Source organism: Mustelus asterias, chromosome 8 (assembly GCF_964213995.1).
Source record: "Mustelus asterias chromosome 8, sMusAst1.hap1.1, whole genome shotgun sequence".
In the NCBI taxonomy this organism is placed as follows: Eukaryota; Metazoa; Chordata; class Chondrichthyes; order Carcharhiniformes; family Triakidae; genus Mustelus; species Mustelus asterias.
Window position 1 is genome coordinate 56,317,298 of NC_135808.1, and position 14,531 is coordinate 56,331,828.

At 41.6% G+C, this 14,531-nt stretch overlaps 1 protein-coding gene across 1 annotated transcript in view; it reads right to left on the reverse strand.

Moving 5' to 3' along the window:
- The window catches only part of atf6 (activating transcription factor 6), a 349,485-nt gene that overhangs the window by 104,293 nt on the left and 230,661 nt on the right, over window positions 1-14,531 (reverse strand). The window contains exon 15 of the mRNA XM_078218025.1: window positions 10,774-10,858. Within this exon, the coding sequence (XP_078074151.1) occupies window positions 10,774-10,858 (85 nt within the window). The remainder of the gene's footprint in view (window positions 1-10,773; window positions 10,859-14,531) is intronic.

The window sequence follows — 14,531 nt, forward strand, 5'->3', positions numbered from 1 at the left end:
ATTTTTATCCTTTCTCTTCGACTGCTCTTTTTCTATGACATTGTATTTCTCTTTCACATACCTTCCTTATCTCATGGACTTTCTCAATCTCCTCCAAGATCCCTCTGAACATGTTGCAGCAAATACTGACAGTTCTTGCATGGTCAGTTTGAAAAATGTTCAATTTTTCCTTGTTTGTAAATTCAATCAGCAACTTTGCCAGAACATTTTGAGCTTCATTCCTCATTATTTTAAGCGTTTTGTTTTTTTGCTATGGTTTTTTTGTCTCTATACCACCATATCATACTGATCTCCATCAGCTCGAGCACTTCTCCATTCTGGAACTTATCCTGGTCACTCACAAGAATGAGTTTGAGATGTGAATTATCCCTCATGGGGAAATTACAAAATAATTCATATCAAGTATTGCAGCTGGAGTTGGCTAAAGATCTGGCAGAGGATGCAAAAATAAATAATTGTCTGGCTCGGATATTAGCCATTAGTTTTCCAACAATTTGATGCACAATATCTTACATTATTGCTGAATCCTTCAGGTAGCAGGAATCTTACAAAATCTGCATTGAAGATGGCGAGTGAAAAACACAGCAAAGGAATTGGATTTCTTTTTGGAACAGTCATAAGTCTTCTACCAAATTAATCCTACCTACATTTTCTTTTACATTTTGATTTAGAGGAAACTTAAGACGAAAAAATTCTGACATGCATATTTCCAGAAAAATCCCAGAAAAATTTGTATGCTGGGAGAGGGAACAGGGGAAAAAAAATGAAGTTTTAAAAAATTCATTCATGGGATGTGGGCATTGTTGGCAAGGACAGCATTTATTGCCTTTACCTAATTGCTCTTGAACTGAGTGACTTCCTAGGGCATTTCAGAGGGCACATAAGAGTTCACAGTGAACCTTAGCTCTCTCTGGATTGCTCGTCCAGTGATAATACCATTACACCATCGTCTCTCCTGTGCATTGACTTGCAGCTGCTTAATATATCAATTTCGAAATAAGACCAGAAGAAAAAGGAATAGGAGTAGGCCATTCAGCCCTTCAAGCTTACTCTGCCATTTATTAAGATCATGGCTGACCTAACACTCACTCAGTCCACTTTCCTGCCTTCTTTTTGTAACTCTTAATTCCCCTACTGATTAAACACCAATCAATCAATCTCAGCCTTGAAAAGAAGTCAAGGACTTGACCTCTGCAGCTTCTAGGTTGAAATGAGTTAATTAATCCGCACTCAGACATAAACAAAAATATTTAGAAAGAAAATTATTTAGGAAGTTAATATTGGTCATTAGTTTGGTACACTGCATTTAGTATTCAGGCACAATTCACTGAATGTTCTTTGAATCTCATAAATTCTTAGCATTCATGAATGATCGGCAACCTGGACCTCAGCAAACAAAGCTGGCTTAATTCTATAACTGATGTGTGAATTAATATCCAAGTAGCCTTGTGGTTCTGTGAAAACCACTTTTTTGTGATGCTTTGCTACAAGAGGAGTCAAGTAGTGTGGTTGACCAGTGAGTGAATGCCAACCCACAACATCTGAAGATATTTTAAGAAGGCAAGTTCAGAGTGGAAGGATGCTTCAAAATATTTATTCATTCTTCCCATATAAAATGCCAACGTGAAGCCGTTCACCCAAAGAATGAAGTCAGCAGTGATTACTCAGTTCCAAATTGCCCATCATGCATGTGTTTAGAATTGATCAAATTCAATTAAAACAATCATGCATTTTAGTGTTCCATGTTTCAATGCACAAAGGAAAGCCATTAGTTGCTTGAGGCCAATATTTTAAAAATACCATAATTATATATTTTTGATTTTGTGTGTTAAGTTACATATTCTAAGATGCAGAATTCACTGACTTCTTGGGCATGGAGAATTTTTTCCCTTTACTTTTTCATTGGATGTGAGCTTCACTGGCAAGGCCAGCATTTGTTATCCATTCCTAATTTCCCATGAGCTGAGTGGTTAACAATCAACCACCACATTGCTGTGGATCTAAAGTCATATGTAGACCAGACCAGGTAAGGGGGGCAGATTTCCTTCCCAAAAATGACATGAGTGAACCAGATGGGTTTTTACAACAATCGATGATAGTGAAAGGTAACCATGAAGTTGAGACCAGATTTCAACTTAATTTTATTAATTTGAACTTAACGGTCACCAGCTGCCATGGTGAGATTTGAACCCATGCCACCAGAGCAATAGCCTGGGCTTCTGGATCACTAGTCAAGTGACATTACCACTCTATCACCATTTCAACAGAATAGCAGCAGGAATGCTGCATTTTCTCCCCCTATTCTCCACAAATAAATAGAAAAGGTTCACTAACAGAGCAAGATAAACTCTGATGATGACAAATCATACCTTGGGGAAGGGGACTTTGTGCACAATTGCAGTATTAAAAACACTGCCCTCTAAAGCCACAAAAGCAAGCTCAGTCAGATGTCGTGCATTTTATTTCCATCTTTGTTAATCACAGCTGTCCACTGAACAACATGGGCATAAAATGAATGCAACGTTGAGGATGCCTCAACTTGTATGTGCCAAATGACAGTCTGCGCTCAATTGTTAAAACATCGATATACTTTAAGGGGAGGCAACAGCCCAGTGGTATTATCGCTAGATGATTGATGCAGAAACTCAACTAATGTTCTGGGGACCCGGGTTCGAATCCCACACGGCAGATGGTGAATTTAAATTCAATAAAAAATACCTGGAACTAAAACTCTACTGATGACCATGAAACCATTGTCAATTGTCGGAAAAAGCTATCTGGCTCACTGATGTCCTATAGGGAAGGAAATCTGCCATCCTTACCTGATCTGGCCTGCATGTGACTCCAGAGCCACAGCAATGTGTTTGACTCTCAATTGCCTTCTGAAATGGCCGAGCAAGCCACTATGTTCACTACCACCTTCTCAAGGGCAACTAGGGATGGGCAATATATGCTGGCTAGCCAGTGACGCCCACATTCAACAAATAAAAAAAAGGCTGGAAAATGAACCTGCTTTAAATCCTGTCTACAGATGCAGCAGACAAGGCCAATTTGAAGCATAACACTGACTGTGCCTGTACCACACCTTAGTAAATGAAACAGCAACTCAGGGCACAAGGTGTAACATTGTCAATATCCAACAGCAGCAGCAATGCGTTAGCTCTTGTTGTCTCACACACCCACTTCCCAAACTACACAAGGAAATAATCATAATGTTCTGCTGTTGAATTTTAAACATAACTTATTTATTGATCAACGGCAATGAGCGTATACCACGGCATATACTTGCTTGGGGTCCAGATTTATCATTAGCTTTTGAAAACATTTTAATCATAGCACCATTCATCGAGTTACAAGTAAAATAAATTACAATAAGAATATAATGGAGAAGAATTTAATGAAGACTGATGTGAATTTGGAAAATAAAATAAAACAGGTCAACTGTTCAAAGTCATATAACTCGATTTAATTCAATTATCTGCCTAACCTTGTATCCAAACTCATCTCTGCCAACAAATGAATGAATATAAATGCTGATATATCCCACCGAAGGGACAAGCAATTAATTTAAACATATTCTCTTGAAGTGGTAGTGAGATGTTGGGAAACTATGGGCCAATATTAAACTTCCTGCAGGTTAGTTTAACATCCTGCCTGATTCTTCCATATTGTCCTCCTGACAGAACAGGATGAAAGAGCTACACTGGACTTCTCATAGGCATCACCCATGATTCTGTCAGAGAAGTGCAAAAGATGATTCAATGCTAAAGATAAAAAAAGCTGTATTTGTTTATTCATTCATGGGACATGCATGTTGCTGGCTGGCCAGCATTTATTGCCCATTCCTAGTTGCCCTTGAGGTGGTGGTGGTGAGCTGCCTTCTTGAATCATAGAATCATAGAAACCCTACAGTGCAGAAGGGGGCCATTCGACCCATCGAGTCTGCACCGACAACAATCCCACCTAGGCCTTATCCCCATAACCCCACATGTTTACCCCGCTAATCCCTCGAACCAAGCATCCCGGGACACTAAGGGGCAATTTAGCACGTCCAATGCAGCTAACCTGCACATCTTTGGACTGTGGGAGGAAACCAGAAACTGGAACACCCAGGGGAAACTCACGCAGACACGGGGAGAACATGCAAACTCCACACAGACAGTGACCCAAGCTGGGAATCGAACCCAGGAGCTGTGAGGCAGAAGTGCTAACCACTGTGCTACCGTGCCACCCCACTACAGTCCATGTGCTGTGGGTTGACCCACAATGCCGTTCGGGAGGGAATTTCAGGATTTTGACTGTGAAGGAACAGCAATATATTTCCAAGTCAGGACGGTGAGTGGCTTGGAGGGGAACATGCAGGTAGTGGTGTTCCATCTGCTGCCCTTGTCCTTGTTTAGGAACACTGCTTCTGTAAATATGCTCCAGTGTGAGAAAATATTAGAACACAAATACCTTCTCATTTAGAGAACAGGATTCATAATCCAATGCTGATATACAAATTTCCCCGAAAGTCATTTAATCTCTAATTTAACTCAGTACAAAGTTTACTGCACTATTTTAGCTCGGCATTCAACGGACAGAGCAGATTAATCCATCATTAACAGGAGAAATATAAATAGTGTATTACAATGTATCACATTTCTCCTGGTAAGAAACAATTCGCTCAATTTATGAGAAACGCCTCAGGAGAAGAACTTGAAGGTGATAAAAGGCTTATTCCTCCTGACTATTGGGTTCCTTGACATGAAATATTAAGGGACAAGGATCTTAACAATAAAGAATATTGTATAAAAAAACTTTGGTACTTCAAAATGTAGCCTCAATTTACCAATGTAGAGTGAAACTCGGCAAGGTCACAATCCTTTGTCTTCACAGGTGTATTTGTTTGCTCTGCTGTTTTAATATTCCTCCTCCCTGATGTGTTATTTAAATGTCTCTTTTCAACTTGAGTATTCGAGATTATAAGTCTTGGCAAAATTGCTTCAGCATGGGGCAATAGATGCAGATGAAATATCTTCAGTTTCTGCATTAAGTTAATTCATTTTTTTGGTGAAATTAATTGAAAATTACCATGCATATCTTTGCAAAGGTAGAGTTTCTTCAATAAAATTTTGAGTCAAAAAGTAGGAGGTTTACTTTTATATAGATAATAGATTAGTGGGTTTGAAATCCACCCTCTCTATCATACAGTTAGAGACTGTTGCCATCAATCCCCACTCCCAAAAGTAGCACGAATGGAGCCAAAATGTATTTTTATTATGTGTTGAGATGCGCAGACACAAGGAATTGAACAGCAGCTTTCAATCGTGTGCAAGTAGGTTTGCACAGGGTGAGGTCAGCTTCAGCAGTGTGCAGGTGGCAAGTACAAAGAGTATGGACTTTTTGACCAAATGTTGGGGTCGATTTTTATACAAATGCAACCATTACTTGAATATATACAGTGCAAGTCAGAATTCCACTCGGCTTGAATATTTACAAATGAACTTGCAGCAAGGTCTTCCAATGGATCTGTGGAATTCTTTAGTGCAGATGGCTGCAGAGGCTGGGTCATTAACTATGTTCAAGGTGGAGATATGATGTGAAGCTGCCAGCGTTGGACTGGGGTAAACACAGTAAGAAGTCTCACAACACCAGGTTAAAATCCAACAGGTTTATTTGGTAGCACAAGCCACTAGCTTTCGGAGTGCTGCTCCTTCACCAGGTAAGTAGACTTACCTGAAGGAGCAGCGCTCCGAAAGCTAGTGGCTTGTGCTACCAAATAAACCTGTTGGACTTTAACCTGGTGTTGTGAGATTTCTTACAAGGTGGAGATAGACAGATTTTTAATTAGTAAAGGAATCAAGGGTTACGGGGATAAGGTGGGAAAGTGGATCTGAGCATTATATCACATTCGTCATGATCCCATTGAAGGGCAGAGTAGCCTTGATGGACCAAATGGCCTATTTCTGTCCCCATGTCTTATGGTCTTTCAGTACAGCACAAAATACAAATGTAAGTCATTCTGGATGGTCGGCAATAATAATTTTAACCACCCCTCCATCTGTCCATATGTCTAATGCATAGTTAATGTTCAACTGGAAAGAACTGAACACATCTGCACTGTCAACAATCCAAAAGCCTGTCAACAAAGCAAAAGGCTTTGCACAGAATTACTGTTGTGCTATTCCATGTCATTGGCACGCCATGCCTTGAAATGGCGTTGAATTATAATAGTGTGCAAATATTTCACACATTCAAATTAAATTGTTTAGCAGAGGTGTTAGCCTGTTTATCCAATCACATGGAAATTACAGCACAGAAACATTCAGCCAAACTGGTCTATGCTTGCATTTATGCTCCAATTAAGCCTTCAACCCAAGCTCATCTTCCCTATCACCATCTCCCCTGACTACTTTTGACCTCCAGTATGAACTCCCGCATGGATGCAAACATATTCTCAATGCATAAACTATCAAACCTTTTCGCAAATCTGAAAAGCCTCTATTATATCACCTCAATCTCTTTTCTGGAGAAAAGTCCCAGCCGACCCTGCTCAATCTTTCCTGGGGGTGTTTAGAATCTTTCATTTCTGCTATCAGCCTTCTAAACATCTCTCAAGACGATGGCGAAAGCAATGTCACGTGAACATAGAACCATAGAATCTCTACAGTGCAGAAGGAGGCCATTTGGCCCATCGAGTCTGCACCAACTCTCTGACAGAGTGCTTTACCCAGGCCCTCTCCCCCACTCTATCCCCATAATCCTACACATTCACCATGGCCAATCCACCTCACCTGCACATCTTTGGAGTGTGGGAGGAAACTGGAGTACCCGGAGGAAACCCACGCAGACATGGGGAATACGTGCAATCTCCACACAGACAGTCACCCAAGCTGGAATCGAACCCGGGTCCCGAGCGCTGTGAGGCAGCAGTGCTAACCACTGTACCATCCATGTGTGTTTGCAAATTACAAATCAGGTCTGAGCAACCGTTATACAATGTTTAACACAATTCTCTGGGCAGATCCTATCACTACAAGATGGTCTTGGCCCAAATTCCAAAATTCAACATCTGAATAAACTGACTATGGTATCACTGATCAGACATTTAAACCACTTAACATACAATTCTACTAGAAATAGTACTGTGAACTGAACTTACAGCCCAAAGAATGTAACATTCTGCAGGGAGGAATAAAATATTTGAGAGCAATAAGGCCAATAAGTGAATAATAAGAGACAAGAACTGTTCTGAGTTCATTCTTGTAGGTTTATAGCATGAAAATCTTCTGATTACAGCCAGGCAATTTCCAGACATGTATTACTCCAGCAATCTGAGTATTCAAGTGATAACATTCAGCAAGTTTCATATTTGTATTTAGTAGCCACAGAGACACTTATAATTATGAGGTTTATAAGATTATTGTACTTTGGGATTGTAGCTTTAAATTTAGGTAAATGAAGGGGATCATGTGACCTATTTGTTCTGTGGTCTCCCTAATTAGCCAAGCTGGTTTGATTTTTCGGGATCAAAGAACAATTAGTTTCTTTTAATGAGAAGGTGCAACATTTTTCCACTCAGAGACAATGGCATCAGACTCAAGTTTACAATGAGAAGAGTCAGAGTCTCCAAAGTCCCATTAAGTTGCTGAAGACCACATTATAAGCAGTTGCATATTGTCGATTTACTTATCAGATGAAAGAAAGTTGGGATCAAAAATGGCGAATTACCTGAATGTAAGGTTAATATGGGGAAGAGGAGGAGAGATCATAGAATCCTGACAGTGCAGAATGAGGCCATTCGGCCCATTGAGCCTGCACCCACCGACAACAATCCCATCCATGCCCTATCCTCATAACCCCACATATTTACCCTGCTAATCACCCGAATACCAAGGGGCAATTTAGCATGGTCAATCAACCTAACTTGCACATCTTTGGACAATGGGAGGAAACTGGACCAGCCGGAGGAAACTCATGCAGACACGGAGAGAACATGCAAACTTTGCACAGACAGTCACCTGAGGCTGGAATTGAACCCAGGTCCCTGGCGTTGTGAGACAGCAGTGCTAACCACTGTGCCACCCATTTTTAAGAACGGGTTACAGGCTTTTCTGAGAGTCGATGAATATCCCAGACAGACAGCAAAGATTCTGTGGTCAGCAGAGAAAAATGGCTGAATGAGTTACCACAACTGGATGTGTGAGGAAGAGCATCTCTGGTCAATGAGGTACAACCTGCAGCCTTCTATGGATTCTGGGAGATTTTGTTCTGGCAAGGCAGGGAATAATCATGATCGGAGCAGGCTTTATTGCTGCTGATGGATTTAAGGAACTCTCCAAAATCTGAGAAAAGCACCTGGAGACAGTCAGTTGAAGTTACTCTGAGGATATGGAAATCCCTGAAAACTGGGAGAAATAGTAGTCTGTTTGCAAAAAAGGATTGTAATTCCAAGGAGGGTGCGATGGATGCTAAATATACAAGGGGAATGTCACTGTGCAATTTGAAGTATAAGTTGGCTACAAGAAGGGTTTAGTCAGTATTTTTTGTCATTTGTTACACTCATCTGTTGCTTCAGACCATTTTGGGCCAGGAATTCCCAGGTGTCGGTGGCGATGTTGCACTTTTTTAGGAGGCTTTAAAGGTGTCCTTGAAACGTTCCCTCTGCCCTCCAAGACAGCGCTTGCCTTGTCAAAACTCTGAGGACAGCACTTGTTTTGGGAGTCTTGAGTCAAGCATGCAGACAGTGTGGGCCACCCAGCAGAGTTCAATGAACATGGTCAATGCTTTGCTGGTAGGCCTGAGCACGAACACGGACACTGGTGTGTCTATCCTGCCAATAGATTTGAAGGATCTTGAGGAGGCCACACTGGTGGTACATCTCCAAGGTTTTGTTTTATTGCTCAGGTTCCATTTCATTCACTTCGAAGACATTCTTCACTGTGCCAGGAACCACTTTAAAAAGCGGGAACAAGGGGCAGTGGCAGGGACACAGAGCGGAAAACCCAGTAAAAGGCAGCATTCTGGTTGCTGCAAACTGAACAGAATCAAACTTTTCCAAACAGACCGTGCCAGTCTCATGAGGCCACCACTCATGAGAATCCTATGGTAATCAGCAGGCGTGAGCACCAAGAAAAAAGTAATGTCTTTGGCTTATAGGCAGAGAAGACCAGCAAAGACTTGAAGAGGGAATGTAGCCTTATATCAAATTTAATAAACTTGGCTAGAACTTGCAGGAGAAGTGAATCCAAAACCAACAAACACTGTTGGATGATTTCATTTGATCAGAAGCTGTTAACATCTAGATTGTTGTAAATATTGAGACTCTCAAGAATACAGTAAATATCGACTGTTGCTGCGTCCAGTGTGTCGAAACAGTCACAGTCAAGTGTTGCAAGTCAAGGATCAGGAAATGAATGACTCATGGTTCCTTCCTTGAACTGATTCTTTTTCTGTGAAACTGAACTATGGTATTCTTCACTGTTTTGTCTTGCCTGCTCATTGCTCACAGAATCACAAAATCAGTGTTGGCTCACTACAAATTTATCTCCTCCTCTCCAATTTTCTTTCATTCTGTTGCAGCTTATAACCAGAAACAATGGCCTCTCTACTTGGTTTAAGGGTGGGTGGAGAGGAACTGGTGGTTGGAAATTACAAATGAAATGCTTCCCACTTCATAGAGAAGGTGTGGTAATAGCTAACAGATGGTAGGCCCAAGAAGGAAAATGGAACACTATGCCCTAACTGGACTAAGTCTTTAATCCATACATCTCTGTGGTTGACAATTAAAATTAATACCATCCACTTTGTACCCAACATGTGGCATTAACAAGGGAGAATGAAAAAGACATGTGGCAGATCCATCTTATTTCATTTGTGGAACAGAATTTAATGCACTCCAGAATCCATGACTTCAAAGTAATCCCACCAAAATACATGGGCTATAGATTGTAATCCACTGCTCTCAGTTGCCTCAGACCATCAAGTCTAGGATACCATAAAATTTTGAATGAAACAAATGTCATAAAATCTTCATTCCAAATGTGATCTCACAAGTTAACAAAAAGATCAATTCAACTTCTTCAGCTTTTCTGTAAATTGCCTTGAAGTGCATCCCAACACTTGCTCAGCTTAGCTATTAACAGCTTCTTACTCATGAGATACTTTCAACAATTTAATTCTGAATAGAAAGATACACACAGGTGAACAGTAGGTCTAGAATTCATCCTTGCAGAACTCCACTCCTTACCATGTCTAGTAAAAGCCTCATTATTACTTTCAGTTTTCTATTGTTAAGTTAATTAATTTGCTCCTTGGATCAAAATCTTGTTACACCATTATTTTATATCCTCTGGACTGTTCCCATTCATCAGTTTAGATAGAATGATACAACTCATGCACGAGAATGATTTATGCTATTTATGGTCCCTGCTCTTCAGATGAAAAGTGACAGCATCAAATCTGACTCTTCGTAGCATGTCTCCATCTGTGTTTCATTAGCAACAGCAATATCATCCCTGTACCCCTGACTTAATCTTTTCTTTGAATGTCAGGAGAAATATCATCCCAAAACAGTAATTGACATATCTCCCTGCACATTTCTTTGAAAATTCTCCTGTTGTGATATCTTATCCAATTGCCTGACACACATTTACTTCCTTCTGCTTTTCACTAAGACATGAATGATTACTGTCCACTTGCATATTATGAGATCATACTATAATAACTGCACAACTCTGTGCCATATTAATCTTTCTTTCAGATGAACACCCTGATTCAAGGAGTACTTACCATCCATTTTCATTGCTGGTAATACAAGAGACATTTTTGGTCTGGTTGTCTTATTATGGCTGATAGCTGGCAGCAAAAGATGATCCTGGAATGGAAAGAGACAAATGTTGTTACAACACATTCTAGCAATCATGAAAGAGCAAAGCTTGGTCTTCTTTAAGATCAAGTACTTTGAATTTTAAGTAAACTTTACTTTCTGAAATCAAATAGATCACAAGTTTTAAAGTTCAAATAAATGGAAAAAAGTTAATCCTCTGTGCATCCATTTAATGCAATTTGAAAGCTTACATTCAGCTTTTTCATGTTTCTCTCCAATTTTCTCCCCTCTTGATCTTAAAACTCTAGTTGGGTTTCCATTTCATTGGGAACAGATGCACTCCAGTAATCAGGAAGTCACCATTTGCAATAGATGGGTTAGCAATAAAAACTCCAATAAAGGCTCGAATGACTGGCATCTATGTACGTGCACTTGGTAGCTGGGCTGGGATCAGCAGGCTAAATCCTGATGGATTTTGTGCTCTCTACCCTGGAATACTGAGCTCTATTACTGCTCCAGTTGGGCTCAGCTAAGTCAGTGGAAACTCGGAATTTTCTCCTGTGAATAGTTAATTCCTTTATTGAGCAGGGAAATAACCTACTGATCCAGAGAGGGAGGGTTGGTAATTTTCTAACTAAAAATGTACATGGAGTATCTGACAGTCTTTGATTCAGCAGTTAAGACTGTTTAACTGATTGTGGGAGAGGTTGAAGAAAAGATTTTTTCCCAAGAAATGAAATTAATGCCATCTTCATTTTGTGCTAAAAGCTGCTAGCTGAAAGTGATCTGATCATGAATCATAATTTGCAGTCCAAGTTAATGGGCACTCGTCATCATTTTGTTTGCACAAATGGCATAACAACTTTGGAAAAGTTCAAGTTTGAATTGGGCCACTCTGCAAAAATGGCATCTCAATGACTTTCACCATTGAAATGCGTAGAATGGCTTTATGTTGTTGTACGCCTTGGATCACGCTAGCATCAGGTAAGTGGGAGTTCTATTCACAAGCAGGGCATATAAAGACACAAACTCAATTTACAAAATAATGGCTGGAATGCGAGTCTTTACAGGTAATCAAGTCTTAACGGTACAGACAATGTGAGTGGAGAGAGCGTAAAGCACAGGTTAAAGAGATGTGTATTGTCTCCAGCCAGGACAGTTAGTGAGATTTTGCAAGCCCAGGCAAGTCGTGGGGATTACAGATAGCGTGACATGAACCCAAGATTCCGGTTGAGGCCGTCCTCGTGTGTGCGGAACTTGGCTATCAGTCTCTGCTCAGCGACTCTGCGTTGTCGTGTGTCGTGAAAGTTGCCTTGGAGAACGCTTACCCGAAGATCAGAGGCCGAATGCCCGTGACCGCTGAAGTGTTCCCCAACAGGAAGAGAACACTCTTGCCTGGTGATTGTCGAGCGGTGTTCATTCATCTGTTGTCGTAGCGTCTGCATGGTCGCTGAGCAGAGACTGATAGCTAAGTTCCGCACACATGAGGACGGCCTCAACCGGGATCTTGGGTTCATGTCCACTATCTGTAACCCCCACGACTTGCCTGGGCTTGCAAAATCTCACGAACTGTCCTGGCTGGAGACAATACACATCTCTTTAACCTGTGCTTAACGCTCTCTCCACTCACATTGTCTGTACCTTTAAGACTTGATTACCTGTAAAGACTCGCATTCCAACCATTATTTTGTAAATTGAGTTTGTGTCTTTATATGCCCTGCTTGTGAATAGAACTCCCACTCACCTGATGAAGGGGTAGCGCTCCGAAAGCTAGTGGCTTTTGCTACCAAATAAACCTGTTGGACTTTAACCTGGTGTTGTGAGACTTCTTACTGTGTTTACCCCAGTCCAACGCCGGCATCTCCACTTCTTTTTCTAGACAGTTGTGGGCTAGGAAGGTACTGCTTAAGGAACCTTGATGAGTTCCTGCAGTGTATCTTGTAGATGGTACACATGACTTCAACCCTGTTTGTCGTTGGTGGAGATAGCAATCAAGCAGGCTGCTTTGTCGTGGATGGAATCAAGCTTCAGGTGTTGTTGGAGCTGCATTCATCCAGGCATGTGGAGAGTATTCCATTACATTCCTGACTTGTGCCTTGAAGATGGTGTACCGGCTTTGTGGGGGGTCAGGAGGCGACTTACTTGCTGCATGATTCCTAGGTTTTGACCTGCTCTGTAGTTACAATATGAATGTGGTTAGTCTGGTTCAGTTTCTGGCCAATGGTAACCCCCAGGATGTTGATTGTGGGTGATTCAGAAATGGCAATGTCATTGAATGCCAAGGAGCAACAGTTAGATTCTCTCTTGTTGGAGATGGTCATTGCTTGGCATTTGACTGACACAAATGTTACTTGCACTTGACAGTCTAAGCCTGGTTTTGCTGCATTTGGGCATGAACTGCTTCATTTTCAGAGGAGTCACGAATGGTGCTGAACATTTTGTGCAGCCATCTGCGAACATCCCCACTTGTGACTTTATGATGGAAGGAAGGCCATTGATGAAGCAGGAGAGACGGTTGGGCCTGGGACACTACCATGAAGAACTTGTGCTGTAATGTCCTGGAGCTGAGATGATTTGACATCCAACCATAACCATCTTCTTTTGTGGCAAGATTCTGGTTGAGGCCGTCCAAAGAGCAGAGAGATTTCCCCCAATTCCCACTGACTCCAGTTTTGTTATGGCTCCTTGATGTCATACTCAGTCAAATGCCGCCTTGATGTCAAGAACAGACACTCCAATCTCTCCTCTGGCATTCAGCTCTTTAGTCCATGTTTGAACCAAGGCTGTAATGTCAAAAGCCAAATGACCCAAGATAGAAACCAAACTGAGTTTGTGAGCAGGTTATTGCTGAGTAAGTGCTGCTCGATAGCACTGTTGATGACCCCTTCCATCAGATTACTGATGATCAAGAGTGGACTGATTGGCAGTAATTGACTGGGTTGGATTTCTCCTGGATCATGTGTACATACCTGGGCAATTTTCCACATTGTCAGTTCGATGCCGAAGTTGTCGCTGTATTGGAATAGCTTGGAGAGGGGCACAGCAAGTTCTGGAGCACAACTGTTCAGGACTATTGCTGGAATATTGTCAGGGCCCATAGCCTTTGCGGTATCCAATGCCTTCAGCCATTTCTTGATACCACGTGGGGCTATTGACTGAAGACTGACATCTGTGATGCTGGGGGTGAATCATCCACTTGGCACCTCTGAAGATTGTTGCGAATGATGTGCACTCTTGCACTGATGTGCTGGGTTCCTCCATCACGGTGGATGGGGATATTTGTGGAGCCTCCTCACCCAGCGAGTTGTTAAATTGTCCACCACCATTCACGGTTGGATGTGGCAGTACTGCAGAGTTTAGATCTGATCTGATGGTTGTGGGATCACTCAGCTCTGTGTTTTACTTGCTGCTTAGGCTGTTTGGCGAACAACTGGCCCTGTTCTGTAGTTTCACCTGGTGACACCTCATTTTTAGGTATGCCTAATGTTGCTCCTGTCATGCTCTCCTGCACTCTTCATTAAACCAGGGCTGATCCCCTGGCTTGGTGGTAATGGTAGAGTGGGGGATATGCCAGGCCATGAGGTTGCAGCTTGTCACCCAAGGATAATTCTGTTGCCGCTGATGGCCCACAGCACCTCATGGATGCACAGTCTTGAGTTGCTGGATCTGTTTGAAGTCTATCCCATTTAGCATAGTGGAGGTGCCACACAACACGATGGAG